Consider the following 16631-nt stretch of genomic DNA (forward strand, 5'->3'; position numbering starts at 1 on the left):
TATTGGTATGTTACCGTTTTGTACTTACCAGATCAATATTATTTGTGATGGATTTCCCTGTAAGGTAAAAAATTGTTTCCCCATGATTAAGGCAACTTGTGGCAATTTGTTTGTCAAGAAGGAACAAGAGGCAATGCCTTTTTCAGTCATTTTAATTAAAAATACCCCATCCCACCAATATGCACATTTTAGCTCTGTAAAATAGAGAAATTATGTTCACATTTGGTGAGTTTCATAGAATTGAAAACATATATGCTAGAAAACACTGGACAGTTTAATGAAGATGCCCATAGAACAGGCATTTATATCACACCTTCTGCCTAACAGACACAATTAAAATACACCAAGTGGTAATAGTTAATATTAAACACACACTGTGGGGGAAAGGTACCATCATCTAGAATCTGCAAGTAATCACTTTCCAGGTGGGTAGAGACTGATGTAACATTTTCTGAGCCGTTGGCCAAGCACAGAACCACCCCTCACTATGTTTAATCCAAAACATACCTTTTGCTCCACAGGGTCAGGCTTTCAAAAAACTAGTTCTGCAAATACGCAGGAGAAACTATTTGTGGACAGAATTGGCTGGTGCTCCAGTATTTTTTTCTGGTCCCCACACTAGGTTTGTTCCCTACATTTTTAAAAACACACCTCTTTAGAATGCTTTAGAAAGACAAGGCACAGTCAAGGAAGTATACACACAGTGCTGAAAATAAGTCAGTAAGTGGGTGGCCGGCCTGCACCGAGGGGGATGCGGGCAGGGCTATGAAGGCAATATTCACAGCCAGACCAGCATTTGATATGTAGGCATGGACACCTCTCCATTCCAACTGACACATCAAGAAAAACCCATCATGGAGACCAGCATCCCATTTGGCCAGCTTTCTCCCACAGCTACTTCCAGAGGCCATGCTGAAATGAATGGAGTTCACAAAGAAAAAGAGGATTGGGCAGAAGCGCATATGTCTGCGATTTAATCCAGTTGGATTACAAGTGTTGTTACAGGTGACAGGCCAGCACTTCATTAAAAATAGCACCACAGTAATGAACATCTCTTTGCAAAGAGTGCTGCTGCTCTTCAAAAAGTTTTGCAAATCATTTATTTTTCAATACAGTCATACAAAACATTTGCTTTCATGTTTTAAGTGTTCTGTTTATAAAAGCAAGCTGTTCTAACTTATTCAAGTATTATTTTTGAGGTAACTTTTGAAAGTGTGACTACAAAAAAAATCTTTGGTATGAAAATTGTAGCACCTGTTTTCAAGTCTACAGCTGTCTCCTGTAAAGGATTTTACAACCAGCAATAATGATGTTTTACCCGATTAGATTTGCTATTGTGAAATAAGCTAAGTACTTATGTCTCCAAAACTTTAGGGACACAAAGGAAACCTGATGAACGGATTCAGAATTGTCCCTGCTGTTACGTGCTCCATTACAATAAACAGACAAGCAAATAAAAAACAAAACCGTGCAATACCAGATCGAAGTGCAGGCATCCAAGATCAAGTATGTATCAGCAAATCTGTGTCAATTACCTGCCATACATTATGATATGCTTTGTTAGAAGGGCATCAAATGGAACAATTGCTTCAGTTTCTAACGAGGCAGTTTCGGAAGGGAACTAGGATCACTAGTGATTCTGCTTGCTCAACATGAATAGGCAGGATATTATTCCAGACATGTATAAAGGACCACAGAACAACGAAGAGTTATTCCAAAAGGCTCAGAATCACACCTAAGGAGCAAGTTAACCTGTCACACTAAGTTACCCTCCAGATAAGCCCCAGCAGGCTGGCTGCTGTTGAGGACCTGCAATATGCCTGACAGTTAGGGTCTCTGTGGGTTGTGCTCCCCCTTTTCCCAGCAAGCATCTCAGTGTACTTCAAGGGGGCAAAAACTCCCCCAAACCAAAATAGTCTCATCTCTGCCTCTCCACACAAATCACGGCGTAGTGATGCTTCCCCCTCTTGGTCCCCCCGCCCTCAGGATCTCCATAAAGCACAACTGAGGTCTTTTTTTCGTTATCACTTCAGTCCTTGCAAGCTGAGCATTTTTATAGATATATACAGTTAGTCCTCCACACGTACCCAGGTTAGCACTTATGGCCATCCGAGATGTGTGGTCATGTCTGGTCAATTCCTCTGCCTATTTCAGCTGTGAAACGGAGGACAAGGTGATACTGCAAATAGGCTCATTTGTGCAGTCGCCAGCTGTCATGCCTCTAGCTGCCAAATGAAAAGCACTGGTAAACCGGACAAAACTATGGAAGGCGGGGGCAGCCAAAGGAGGGAGAAACACTTTACATGGCTCCCATTTCTTTCTTTATTTATGCCAGCTGGACAGTGAAGAAAGCTGGGAGGAAGAAAACTGATGGGCTCAAAACATGGTGCTGGAGGAGAGCTTTGCAAATACAGACAGACAGACAAGGGGTTCCTAGTTCAAATCAAGCTTTCCCTAGAAGCCAAAATGGCAAAACTGAGGCTGTCATACTCTGGGGACATCGTGAGAAAGCAAGACTCACTGGAGAGGACAATCATGCTACGGAAAGTTGAAGGTGAAAGACGAAAGGGAAGACCAAGTAAGAGATGGGTGGGCTCCATAAAGGAAGCCTTGAACTTGGAAGAGCTGAATGGAGCAGGCATTGACAGGACTTTTTGGAGGGCTTTCATTCATACGGTTGCCATACATCAGAGACAGCATGTAACAATCTAAAAGTTACTACAGTTATATCCTGCCTTTTTTCCTTCCAAGAACTCGAGGCAGCTTGCACAATTCTTTTCCTTCTCTCAATCTTATCTGGACAATCCTGTGAGGTAGGTTGTGCTGAAAGACTATGACTGGCCCAAAGAAAGTTAGCTCCAAGGCTGAGTGGGGACTAGAACCCAGATCTTCTGAGTCCCAGTCCTATACTCTTAACCCAGTCCTGCACTGTCAGTTTTTTTTTTTTTTTTTTTGAAACCCACAAAAATAACCCTGAGAGCTGTAGATTCAACACTGAACATCAAGGGGATCACACTGCTGAGGAGGTTATATAATTCCCACCCCCTCACATGAAACTGTACTCTGCTTTTTTGCTCTTTGCTTGTACATCTCCATTAACAGCAAGGCACGTGGTCCCTTGCAGTTGAACACAAATTAGCTAATACAGAGTTTCACCTTGTATTGGACAGCCATAAGTGTGGCCTGGCCATTTTTTAAAATGTGCATTTTTAGCTTACCTCCCTACCCCACCTGCATGGCCCTAATTGTATTTATTTCAGGCTCTGTTTTTTTAAAGCTGAGAAACAAGTGATGGTCCTTCCAAAGTATTTATTTGGTTTTGCTGGAAGGGTAGTTGCTGATGTGATTCTGAAAGGTGGGTTCACTGTTCTTCTTGAAGATCTCTTCAAGTTCCCACAACCCACAATAAAATTGCCCTGCCAGGTTCAGATGATATGACTACCCATCATGGGTTGAACGACCCCTAGAACAAGCCATAGGTTCATAGGGTGGTTTATGCATGAAATATAAGCCACCTGGCAGAAACCAAGGTTTGGACTTGGTTAACACTATTATCAAGGCTTATTAAAAGCAGTATGTTAGTTTCTGAGTTTCACAGTTCTCTTCCTTGGATTCAATGTCTTTAAAAAGAGAGGAGGGCAAAGAAACAGCAATAAGTTTTGGCAAAACCTGCAACAGTTTGTACTGAAGAAGGCAAAGAGAATCCTGGATCTTTGGATAGCAGCATTCTTCACCAGCCATTTTTGTTGGCCTGTTGAGCCTAAGAAAACAAATTTCTGCAGTTGTTCTAATAAAGCCACATAGATACCACCCCCCTTAGAATTTTCCTAATGGACCACCACTCATAATAACGATTATGCACTCCTTGTTCTTTGCTCACAGTTTATGGGTTATTTAGATGACATGACCCTCCAGCTTTGCTTCTATTTTTAAACAACAGTTTCAGTGAGAGGTTTTCCCCCTAAGCATGGAAAACACAGTATTATTTAAAGAAAGTGAAATAAAATGTTATTTTCACTTGCATACTTGCATTATACTGCTATATCACAGTGCCATCTAGAAGTTGTGTCACAGAAAAGAAGGAAGCTTTGCTCTTTGGGTAGTGCTCATATCTTAATACTGTGATCAAAGTAGATTAACAGCCTTGCACAGAAACCCTCTCAGTGTTTGCCACTTATGATCTATTAATATTTGAAGGCACATTACAAACATAACCCTATTTCATTTAAACCTTCCCATTAATTACACTTTAAATACTCCTTCTGAGTTATCTTTTGGCTTAACAAATGCAGAATCCCCCACTCCTACTATTATGCATTGCTTCAAAGAAGCAATTTTTAAAATTTTAAAAGAAGCCAATATATACGTGTGTGTATGTGTGTGCTCACACGCGTCAGAATTAAAATGCTCAAAAGCTTAAATATAGAACACTGCTGAGAGTAAGAATTAGCAAAATGAAAAATCAATTGCACAGAAGTGACTGGAGTTCACGCCAATAATTTTAACTGGTTTAACAGAAGTGAATGTGAATAATGGAAATAAGCTTTGGATTAAAGAGTGACTTACTACTTGTTCTAAAGGAAATACAGATGCACTATGTATACATAGATTATCACTAGTCACATTCATTCAGACAAATCTAAGGTCGTAAGCCGACCAGGGTCACACATGCCTTGTAAAGAAATGTTGCAAAGATAAAATGTTTGTAGGTGAGTATTTTGGGATGGTGGTGGAGGAAGAATCTGGACATTCTCTACAAATGAAATGTTCCGTGTCAACATGATTCACTGTTCCCAATGTCCCCATTACAGGGGTTAAATTCATATGTTGAACACATTTCTACATGCTACCTTAGAAGTGATGTTTATCAGTCAAATACTGTTATTGTCTACCTCAAGTGGTTCAGTATGCAAATATTACAAATTCTAACAAGAAAAGGGAAGGAAAATCTAGTTGGAAGAGACATATCCAAAGGGTTCTCATAGATTTGCATGCACTGATGTGCACATGTACCCACACAGATTTTTTTTAAGGAGAACATTAGCTGGAATTTTAGAACTAGAAGGAAAAAACGGCCACAGGCTCCACAAAGGTAGCATCTGGTAATGGGGTAATTTCCCAGCATTTCTTTTCTCTGAATGCTTTTGAGAACTAGTTTCCAGTTATACTCAGTAATTTCAGCACTGAACAGAGGGGTGACTTAATCACCATCCCAAAAAAGCCTAAATAGCAGCCAGCTCAGAGACAGTTCTTCAAGTTAAAGCTAAAACAAAGAATCCTCGGTGCTGAATGTCCTTGTGGCCTTCATCAGAAGGCCACAACTCTGTGCACACTTTCTAGGGACAGGCCCATGAAACAAAATGGGGCTTATTTGTGAGTTAACATGCAGAGTTTCACCTCAAGTCTATTAAGAACAGAAGCCTACGAACCATAAAGCCTAAGATATGCTGAATGCATTATATTGAGACAGGCACATAGATAGCCATTATGTTTTGGCCCCGACACCTGATCTGTTAAAACAACAACACACAGGTCCTTCTGAGGCAGAATTTTCCCTTTACTATAAAATCCGATTTGTTGATCTTTGCTTGTCTTGCTGTGCTTTCTTCTTTCCTAACCTGCTGATGTGAAAGAGCAAACTAAATTATTTAGTACTTGCCAGAATGTAAAGTTGCAGGCTAGTGGTGCTAATTGGAAAAGGGAAGAAGTATGAGCTTCCACACTACCTAGGGCAAACCTTAGTAGCCAATATAAAGAAGGCAACAGAGTTAAGGTTTGTTGCTAGTCAAACACCAAAGTTCAAATGTAGTTTTTTTTTTCAAGTAGCTTTGGATTTTGCCCACATGCAGGGAAGAATTGGATATGGATTGGAGATCTAAAGGGATTCCTAATAACTATTTATGAAGAATCCATGTGAAACTCCATGTAGCTCAGAGGCAAAGTAAAATTAGTATATCCATTCCTTCTGTATCTGGACAGTTGCCCTGAGTCATGAACCTGAGGAAACAATGTTACAGCCAAGGGGTCAACTTTTGGCATCTTGATTTCTGAACTATTTGAAATCTCCTTGGTCTGCTTTGCTTAAGCAATAAGTGGTGATGCTGGGAATTTCTTGGATATGCTTTATCTAAATTGACTGAAGGGAGGCTTCTGGTCTGTCAGACAAATTCAGAGATGAAGACTTGTTTCTTCCCTGACTCTTGGTGTATTTTCTAGAATTATGATAATTTTGTTCCTAAACAACAATGAGGCTAACATGTCGCCAGTTAGAATGACAATTTTCACAAAGGACTGGTACCTGCATTCAAAGAGGAACCCATGTACCACTCTGCTGTTTAGTTTACAAGAGCCAATAATTCAAGAACTGGATGTCAGATTAGAGTTGTATTCTATGCTAACTTTTTACTAGGATGCGATCAAACATCTACCCAATGCGTTTCACCTTAATGCTACAGAGCACCACCCTCCTCAATGCTTAAACTGGCCATCTCTTCACCCCTCCCTTCCTCCCTTCCTCCCTCCCTCCCTCCCTCCCTTCCTTCCTTCCTTCAGTCTCTTTACCCACATTCTGCCTCTGGTGTGGTGGGGTTGGAGTAGATTTCACCAGTCATCTCGACATATACATAATTCTGCTCCTATCTTCTTCCTCCAGAGGCATTTTTTCAAGCTTGTGATCTCTTGGCTCTATGCCTTACTTAAGGGAATTCCAGTTTAACACAGCAACTGTAATTTTTCAAGATAAGTCATTCAAAATAATGAAAACTAAGAGGAGTTTACCATTTTGATCAGTTAACTGGCCAACTTTTACTATCATGTTAAGCAATACAACATAAATTATTTCATAAATCCATCTGGGCTGTAAAATAGCAAGAAAACAAAGATGCTCAAAAACTGAAAGCAGTTTAAGTCAATTTGTGCATCCACACCTTCCTTTTCACAGGCAGAGGGTATTTTTTGTGAATGATTTCCACTTGGAAATACACTTGAAAATAGGATGCAACACATAACTAGCATTCCCATTAAGACAGCACACTGTGCAAAAGTCCAGGGCCTCACTCAGAAGAAGGTTCAGGAGAGGACTCGAAGGCTGGTTCACCAGATTGCAGGGTGAAGCAATATTTAGGGATGGCAGCAGGCCATGTGATCGGAATGGTTAAAGTGCAGCACTGTACGCAGACTGTTCTTTGTGATACGCAACCAGCCAGTTTGTGTCCACCATTTCTAACCAGGTGCAAAATCATTTAGAGGTGAGATTAGTATACCAGGAGAAAGTGCTTCTTTTTAGACTGCTTGAGTTTTGAATTTGTTTTCAGACTACTACTCACACACAAAAACCGTTATCTCAAACTCAGCCTCACAAGTAAATGATGAAGCAGCTCACCAGCCTCTCAGGCAGCATGAGAGTCTGCAGTTTTCTCACCAGATCTCCTAAGGAAACAGCGTGCCACACCAAGATGACTAACAAACTGAAATGTATTTTCTGCAATTTGAAATGTAGAAATGTATCTTTCTACAGCTGTAGGTTTAGCTCTGCCCTAGCATCTCAGTGCGAGAGTGCTGGGCTTACACTGAAATAGGGCATGAGCAAGTCTCACATTTGGACAGCTGCTTTTTGGAGCTTCACATGCATTGCTGTTGGGTTGAGAATTTGTCACGAGCTTATGCCATACGTACTCTGACAAATGTTTATCATTCAAACATTTATTACTATACTTATGCAGAATACTGTTGTTATTACAAAATGCCAAAGTCTGTAAAGGCTGGACTAAGTGGTCAATACTAAGTTCTGGCCTTCACAGGATTTTCTCACTGCTTGGAACACAAAGATCAGCTTCATCTGCTCTCATCAGGGATCTGTTGCCGGGGCACTTGGTCCTAGGCCTGGCATTTCCCCAGAGTTTGTTGTAACAAATGCAACTCTCAAACATGCAAAACAAGTTTATGGCTCATGTCCAACACCTCTGAGCACAGCATCGCTTCGGCAAGGGGCGGCATAGAAATGTTTTAATAAATAAATAAATAAAATGGGAGGGAATGTGCCCCTTTATCATAGCCTCATGAACAATCGTTTCACTGTTGCACGTATTTATGCTGCCCACCCCTGCATACCTCTTGGCCATGACTGCCGCCATGACACCATGCAGTGCTCGCTTCTCTCTTCTAGTCTTATGCAGCTGCTCCCTCTGCCAGTCAAGGAGAGGGAAATACCTGAGTACTGCACTGTGCTGGACACAGGCCTGCCCTGAGATACTTTCAAAGGAGGCCTTTGTTGTGCAATCGCCTGCCCCAGTCACAGACTTTAGAGGCACTGCAGACCTCGTCCTCTGTAACTGTACCAAGTTCTTCCACTGAATCTTCTCTTTTTTTTCTGAACACAGAAACCATTGAGAAAAGTGGCAGAATAGCAGCCATGTCTTCAGATTGGTGGCACTACAAGCCCTCCATTGGGAAGCACTCTTGTATCGGTGTTTTAGGTTCTCTCCCTCCTAGCCTGTCTTAAAGGGCTAGAAGAATCAGGTGTGCGGCCACCAGAATTAGATATCAAGATAGCTGAGTGCTGTGGAGCTTATATCTGGGAAGCTGTCGAGAGAGAGGATGCACCCAGGCCCATCCCTTACAGGTGCGTTTTGCCACCTGTGGGCTCGTGTTACTTGCCCCACAAGCAAAGTGCAAGATCGCTTCACAACAGAAAAGCTACCTTTGGATTCCGATAAAATGGCAAACATTTTGGCTCTTTGAAGCTACTGCTAACGTGAGTATCTAAACAGTACACATTGCAATTCAGGCAGGCCTGCGCCAGGGTTGTGGGATACAGTCTGTAAGCGATATTGTTAACAACAAAATAAAAATATTTCCAAATCTTTTTCTTAAGAAATGTATCCCTAAATAATGAATTCCTACCTGTTCTTGAAACATGAAGCCCCTCTTGATTTTGTGATTTAATTCTAGCCACAGGGCCTGAAGGTGAAGGATTTGACTCCTTTCCCTACCTAGCCACTGGTCAGCATGTATGCTGTCCTGAGAACTGACACGAGGACAAGGCAGAACGCACTGTTGCTAATAAATAAATAAATAAATAAATAAATAAATGTCTAAGAATTTAATTCAACTCTCCTCAGCCCCCAACTGTTGTCTTCATTCATCATCGGATTCCTGATTTTGACCAATACTATTCAGAAGCTCTTCTGCTATTGGCTGTGTGGAACCTAAATAGCAAATTTTCATATGAGTGGTGAGGTTTTTCTGGGTCCCAAAGCCCTTGCCACAGAAAAGACACAGGAACAAACGGTCATTGGAGTGCACAGACATAAGATGCCGATTTAAGTCCGTCTTGTCTCTGAACAGTTTTAGACAGTGAGGACACTGCATTTTCTTCCTGTTGAAGTGGATTGTTTTTTCATGCCGATCCATGTTTGATTTTAGTGTGAAGCTTGCAGGACATTTTGGACACTGGAAACGTGCAAGCTGACCAGGAGATGTGCACCCAGAAATGCCACCCAACAGCGGTCTTGAACAATCAATTACATCAAAGGGGACAATCATAGGGAAACTGTGTTCGTGGATGTGTTCCTTCAGCTTTTCCACACGTTCAAATATTTTTGGGCAGAAAGCACAGCTCAGCTGCTTGGGTACAGGAGAATCCAGGAACCTGCCTTTGGGACCTATGTCCACTTCTTCAGACTTTGAAGTATTCGTATCTAAAACAACAATGCACACAAAATTCAATTGGCATTGTTATATTTGGAAGTATCAATGTTCAAGGCTTTTCTTTCCATTTACCTGTATCAGAGTTGTCTAACTGCCACAATGTTAGAAATCCATCATAGGTGACCTGCAAGGAACAGTGCAGTTAAACTCATGAACTCTCAGGGAACACTTTTATATATTATGTTCGACTGTCATACATTAAATACATGCTCAAGAAAACCAGTGAGGCACTAAACCTGGCTGTAACACCATTTTGGAGCAACCAATGTTTACTTAATCCCATTCACCATGTTTAATTTGGTCAATTTTTTAAATAAATTTACACAGAGCCAGAATATATCCAATTTCCTAATGGAAACTGGTTCTGTTTTCATAATGGCCGAACACCTGTAGCTTTGTTCAACTTTTGTGTTCTCAAAAAGACTCTGTTCAGAAGGGTCTGTACAGAAACGAGAGCCTTACAGGTTATACTTTTCCTACATTGGAAGCACATCCATATCAGACAGGATGTGGAAACAGCAGGCAGGCCATCATTTATGATCAGATGATTGCACAAGCACCATTCCCTAAATGCTTTCAATATAGGAAAATCATAACACATGAAGCAGCCACAGGGGCATCAATGTGAACAGAAATATGGAAGCATACCTACAGGGAACAGTCACCATGGACCTACTGATTTACATTTATATCCGGCGTTTCCTCCGGGAGCTTGAGGTGCTGTCAAGGTTTATCTTCCCCACCACTGTAGTCTCATAACAATCCTGTGATGATGATTCATTTCTTTTCTATATTGTCCATAGCTGAAGCTCTCTGGGCAGCTGACAACAAAGTAATGTGACTGGCCCAACGCTACCCAGTTTGCTTCATGGCTTGACTGGGGATTAGAACCTGTGCCTCCTCAGCACCAGTCCAGTACTTTAAGCAGCGCACCACACTGACTCTTGAGCTCCTTCTGTTAAGCAAGACTCACAGGTCTAGGAGAAGCAAGGAAATGTTATTCTCACTTCTGTCTTGCTGATTCTATGGAATGTATGAATGAAATGCAAATTTGCTTTGCTCAATATAACACAAAGAGATCACTGTGCACAGTTCGTATGGCAGAGATGGGCGACTTGTGGTCCTTCAACAGTTTTGGCCTATAGCTCTCAGGATCTTGAACCATTGACTATGCCGACTAGGGCAGAAGGAAACAGTGGGCCAAAATAGGTAAATGCAAGAAGTTGCCCACCTCCGATTTATACAGATAGGATGGTGAAAGTGTAATCACTAATCCTCAAAAATTAAATCTGGAATTTCCAAATAAAGTCATGCAAAACTGCTTTGTTCAGTTCCTTATGCCACCAGTAAATAGGTATTCATATATTCTAATTTATAAATAACAGATTACTACATATTTTCAGGCTGATTAATAACTGGGAGGAGAAAGTCTGAACACAGAACACCTGGCTTGCTTGCACTTGCTGCTTGTATGCTTTCAAACCCCATTCAAGGGGGTGGCTTTAACCTGTAAGGCCTGAGATGAGCTAGGGACTATAATCCCAGCTGGAGTGCCTCTCCTGACCAAAATCTGCCAGACACTATGCTCAGCATCTGAGGCCTTCCTCTAAAAGCCACCTCCAAGGAAGGTTCATTCAGTTGGTGGCTACAAGGAAGAGGGTCTTCACAGGAGTGGTCCCTGCCTATGGAAAAACTTCTGAAGCCTGTCTGGTAGCAACTTTGTTATCTGTCCAGCACCGGCTTAAGCCTGCCCTCTTCACTGAGGTATTTAATGGCTTTAGTCGATTTAGGGGGCTTATACCTGCACTTGTCTAGTTTATTGAAAGTGTTGAACTTCATACATTTTCAAATTCTCCTTTTAAATATTTTTTTAAAAAATCAATACTGTTTTTTATTGTATTTTATTGATTTTTTTTATACATGGCTGTTAACCATCCAGAAAGCTTCAGCCATTAGGCAGTATACAAGTGAAATGACAATGACAACAATAACAACAATTTCACTGTAGTTTTGTATGTCAGTTATTTCCTCCTTATGAGGCACAAGAGATTTTTTAAAAAGTCAGGCTAGGTCTTTCAGAATTTGGAATAGGATGGAGGATTAATTATCACTTTCACCGGAGTATCTTCAATGAGATTGCTATTTTCTCTTTTATTTTTATCAGGGGAACTACCTGCTTTTTTGTCAATAATAAATTTAAACTTAGTATTTTAAGCTGTGTTTACAGAAAGGAAAATATTCCTGCATTGGTCTTCTACATTTATAATAATAATAAAGTCAGGGTGAGAATAACTTCAGACATCTGCTAAACATTCTGGATACTACTGCTTAAGAATCTCTCATTTCTGTGCAGGGCTGTCTCCTAAGCATGCCTGGTTCTGGCTGCTAGTAAGCTGATTTTTTTTTCTAGCAGTGAACAACATGTGTCTTTAGGCTTCATTAAAACAGTTCAAGACAAGAAAGTGTTTATAGCATTATAGGGCTGGAAAAGATCTGAAGATCATCCAAGTTAAGAACTGTGAAATCCCATACATGTCTACTCAGATGTAAATCCCATTGGATTCAGTGGGACTTATGTCCAGATGCATGGGTATAGAATTACAATCTAATGATGCTACAGTGATATCCATATTACAAACTTCTGCAGATACAGTCTCTATCTACAGAAGGCACAGATTACTATATGCATTTTTCATATTTTGACAGAACTAGGCAGAGGGGAAGACTAAAATGGGGTTACAGCTTTATGGCCAATACAAACCTAGACCTGATGCATATTTGAATAATTATGAAATCTTAGCAGATAGCAGTTTAGTTTGCAATGATTACTGTCAGAATACAGGTTCAGGTCTTAAGTTTTAGAACCCTCAAAATCCTTCAACCACTAGCATATAAGGTATTGCCCTGGTCAACTAAGATCTTACCTGAGTTGGTGGCATCGCTCTTTTCACAGCTTCTAGGGACATATCACCAGAAAAGGTGATGATAGCAGGGGGGCTCTGAGTGGCAAGGTGTGGTGAAGCCAGCAGAGGGGATGGTGCTTCCACTTTGCCATCACATTCACCCCTTAAACGATTCAAGTTGGTGCCAGACCCTGAGGAACACAGGAAACGAGTCTCACCCACATGAACTAGCACCAGCCGGTGGTTTTACAAAAGGCAGGGAATGAACAGTTGCAGCTTAATCTTCCGTGAGTGGGAGGGAATGAAGAAGCACAGAGATTCCAGGCCCATTGAGTGTTCTAAATAGCCTCCCACCCAAAAGCATGGTGGGAATTATATCACACAGCAACACAACTGTCACTAAAGAAAGTCAAAACAGGGAAAAGAATGCAAAGCAGTGCCAAAATGAGATCAAGTTTCAAAACGTACAATACTTTGAGATCTGTATCTGATCAATCCATTGTCATTTCACTTGAGGATTCAGGAGCATTCAAAAAGTTTCCATCCACATCTGTTTCTCAGAAGCGTTCTCAAAGAGTCTTGAAATCAGATTTTAAACACAGAAATAATGATTTTGAACTATCTCACAATCATTTTTGGGGTGCTAGCAGATGGAGGTTTCATTGCGCAAGTATCTTGCCTCATGTACAGAATTTTACAAGGAGTCCAGATGTCATTGTCTTCCATGTATAAGCCTCATATGGTTTTCCATTGGTTCTTCCATCTTTTTTCTTACTACAAAAATCCACTGAGGAAGGCAACGGCGAAATAGGTGCACAGTGTCTTTGATGGTTAGCACTAGGAGCTGTTCTAGGAGCTGGTATAAATGAATTTTGAGGTGCAATAGAGGAATGAAGATAGCTTTGAAACACCTGTTTAAATGCTTCCATTTACCCAAAACAGTTATTGCCACAATAATGCTACAATATTATAAACAGACCCCCATTCACCCATGAGACAGGGAGCAAAAGTGTGTGACACACCATGAACAAAGACACTCTTTTGCTCCCGTTGTCCTAACAGCAATTTCATTTGCAGCTTCGTAAGTGGAAAAGAGTCCTATGGACACACATCCACCTGCAGAAGATCCATGCAACCTGCTTAGGACCAAGGTGTAAAATAATACTGCTGCAGTCAGGAAAGTAGTAGAAAAACAACATATATCAGATAAACTTGAACACAGCCTACATTTTCCAATGTGTGCAAACTGGCTACACAGAAAACATAATCACTGACAGTAGTAATTTTTCTGGTAACTAAGACTTCATACAATGGTAAAAGTGGCATCATTCATAGGAAACATTCTCGATACAGCACTGAGCACAGTATAACATAGCATGATAGGAAACCAGGTTTTTTTTTCCCTGAGTTAACTTGCAGAGTTCCGGAAACCCATAAATGCATAACCTTGCATGAAGTACCCATCAAACTCACAAAGAGCAAATTCTGTATGCTTTGTCTCGAGGGTAAAATGTGTGGCACACAAGAAATCATTATTTAAGGAACTGAATAAATATAGCACCTTATTTGTAAACATTTGCAGAACTCTGTTTTAAGTTTAGACATACATGACAAAAAACAGAATATTATGAAACGCCAGAAATAACTGAAGAGAACCTTTCAGGGCTGGATTCCATGACTAGCAATACCAGCCGAGGAGTGAACAGTAGCAGAGTACCAGATGCTCAGGACATCTTTTCAGAATTCTGAGGAGGACAGGCAATGTGCAAATAAGACCTGAAAGAGCAGCATGTGAGATTCTTGCTTTTGATGTGCATGCACATTGACCCATTTATTTTCTTAAAAGTCACTAAGTGTATATAATGAAAGCATGGACTGATGGATGGATGTTCCTCAGGAAGAGTCATATGTGGCCTTGAACCCGTCAGAGGAGAACCTCCCCTTGGACTAGTTCTGTTCTTGCGCAGCCCACAAACTGTTGTAATATGCTACAAGCAGATGCAAGCAGCTATCTGTAGCAGTATAATTGTTTAGAGGTTTCAGGTTTCACCAAAAATGCCACCTACAGAGTCTGTTTGAACTACTTGGAGGCAAGTAAATAAATAAAACTTAACATCAATGAGTTTGAAAAATAAGGGTATATCACAACAAAATTACAAAAAAATCCTGTAAACATTTGCTTCTGCTCCTAGAACTGCAGTTTCAAGGTCAGTCCTACTACCAGTAAAAGCTTATCTTACACAAACTATACTTGACTACTTAGCACATACAGACCCACATTTAAGCATTTTTTGAGGGAATGGGGGACAAGCTGGACCAGAAAACAAGGTGCAATTTACAGAGTTCCAAGCTAATTAATTAGCCAATCTGAGATTCTGGCTAAAAGACCATGAAACAGATACAATAATAAGGCTAAAGCATACATTCCCTCCACAGCCTATCTTTTTAAAAATAGTAGCAGATCCAATAACTTAAATAAAAGGTCAGAAAAAGAAATAGCCAGGACTACCCAGTTTTGAAAAACTGTACGGATTTGACAAGCGATATATATTTGCATGTACAGAATGAGGAAATGGAGCAGGCAGGGCTTGTGAAACATAAAGCTGCTGATTGTTTAACTATGTTTAAGTGGAAACTGGTTAATTTTTGTTGCAAATAAAGTTTGTGCTAACGTATAAAGTTAACCACATGTGGTTAGGTGGTGTGCATGTGTGTGTACCCACGAGTAGGAAGGACACCCATTTTGGAACTCATATTTGCACTTGACAAAATAATAAGGAAATGCTTGCATCCTTTAGAATTTTGACTTGAAGTGGCAAAACTGCCACTTGATATGTTTTCATTGCTCTCTGATCAAGATTTCTGCTCTGTAGTTAATGAGTAGAATGGAAAGCCAAGAAAAGCTGCCAAGCAGGCAAAATTTAAAATTATGTACACATTATAAACCATTGGTGAGCGTATTAGCAGTTTTTCTAACATAATATCAGTCAAATTTAAGTTCTTTCTGATTGTTTGGTACCATATCATATAAATAACACCTGCAGAACAATAATTATAGACTCCAACACATGGGTCCTCAAACTACGGCCTGTGGGACGGATCAGGCCCACCATGGCCATCCATTCAGCACGTCCTGCTGTTTGCCGCCCACGCCGCCGCCGCCTGCCTCCCGCCTCCTGTGCACGCGCTTGCTGCTCCCTCAAGGTGTGGGCAGGAAGGTGGTGGCTCACTCGCTTGGAGATGGTCTTTGAGTGAGCAAGCCGCCACCTGCCTCCCGTACACACCCGCTCGCCGCTGCCTCGCAGGCGGGGAGGTGGTAACTTGCTTGCTCAGAGATGGTTTTGGACTCGCTGGGAGATCTCTGAGCGAGTGAGTGAGCCACCACCATGTGCGCCCGATGCTGCCTCGCATGTGCCCGACGGTGCCTCGCCACCCCGCGCCCCCAGGCGCCCCCACCTCACTGGCCCGCGATGGTCACCACAGCCTTTCAACTGGCCCCCTATTCAAAAAGTTTGAGGACCCCTGCTCTAACATTTAACTGAAAAATATGTAGTTGGTGTTAATAAGTATTAAACTGCATCACTATCCAGAGTATACAGTTTGCATTTACATAGTTTATAGTTTTATATTATAGAGCACTTGGTATAAATGAGCATATCTGGAATTTTGAGGGTGTGCTGTGCGCAGTCTCACAAAATTGCTGTAATGGACATCCACAAAGAGAGGCTCCAAATAGCCTCCACCCTTTAGTTTTGTTTGACAGCTGTCAAAATAGGAGCTTTCAAGAGAAACCAACAATGTGATACATTTGTGCTTGTGGCAGGATTTACAAGCCCTTCATGCCATCTATTTCAGGGAAGGGGCTCAACTGTCCTCACTGTTTCTGAGAATCTAGTGTTCAGTAACATGGAAAAATGCAAGCCACACGCTTTTAAAAAGAAATGGTGTTTTTGAGAGCTAGCTGTTAAAACTTGGATTCGTTCTGTTCTGTTTTGAAAGGGCTCCCCATAGTTTTTACAC

At 41.1% G+C, this 16631-nt stretch overlaps 1 protein-coding gene across 7 annotated transcripts in view; it reads right to left on the reverse strand.

The window, feature by feature from the left end:
• Positions 1-16631, reverse strand: part of ZBTB46 (zinc finger and BTB domain containing 46) — a 79077-nt gene that overhangs the window by 15924 nt on the left and 46522 nt on the right. For 2 of the 7 annotated variants that reach the window (XM_044454915.1, XM_044454914.1), the window contains 3 exons: positions 12633-12802; positions 9781-9832; positions 6773-9698 (listed from right to left, as the gene is read on the reverse strand). The exons of 1 other annotated variant lie outside the window; for it this stretch is intronic. In XM_044454915.1, the coding sequence (XP_044310850.1) occupies positions 9136-9698; positions 9781-9832; positions 12633-12802 (785 nt within the window). In that variant the 3' untranslated portion in view covers positions 6773-9135. 4 more of the 7 variants (XR_006417084.1, XR_006417083.1, XR_006417082.1 and 1 more) reach the window with 4 other exon arrangements.

The sequence above is a fragment of the Varanus komodoensis genome, unplaced genomic scaffold (assembly GCF_004798865.1).
Source record: "Varanus komodoensis strain SLA01 unplaced genomic scaffold, ASM479886v1 scaffold8, whole genome shotgun sequence".
In the NCBI taxonomy this organism is placed as follows: domain Eukaryota; kingdom Metazoa; phylum Chordata; class Lepidosauria; order Squamata; family Varanidae; genus Varanus; species Varanus komodoensis.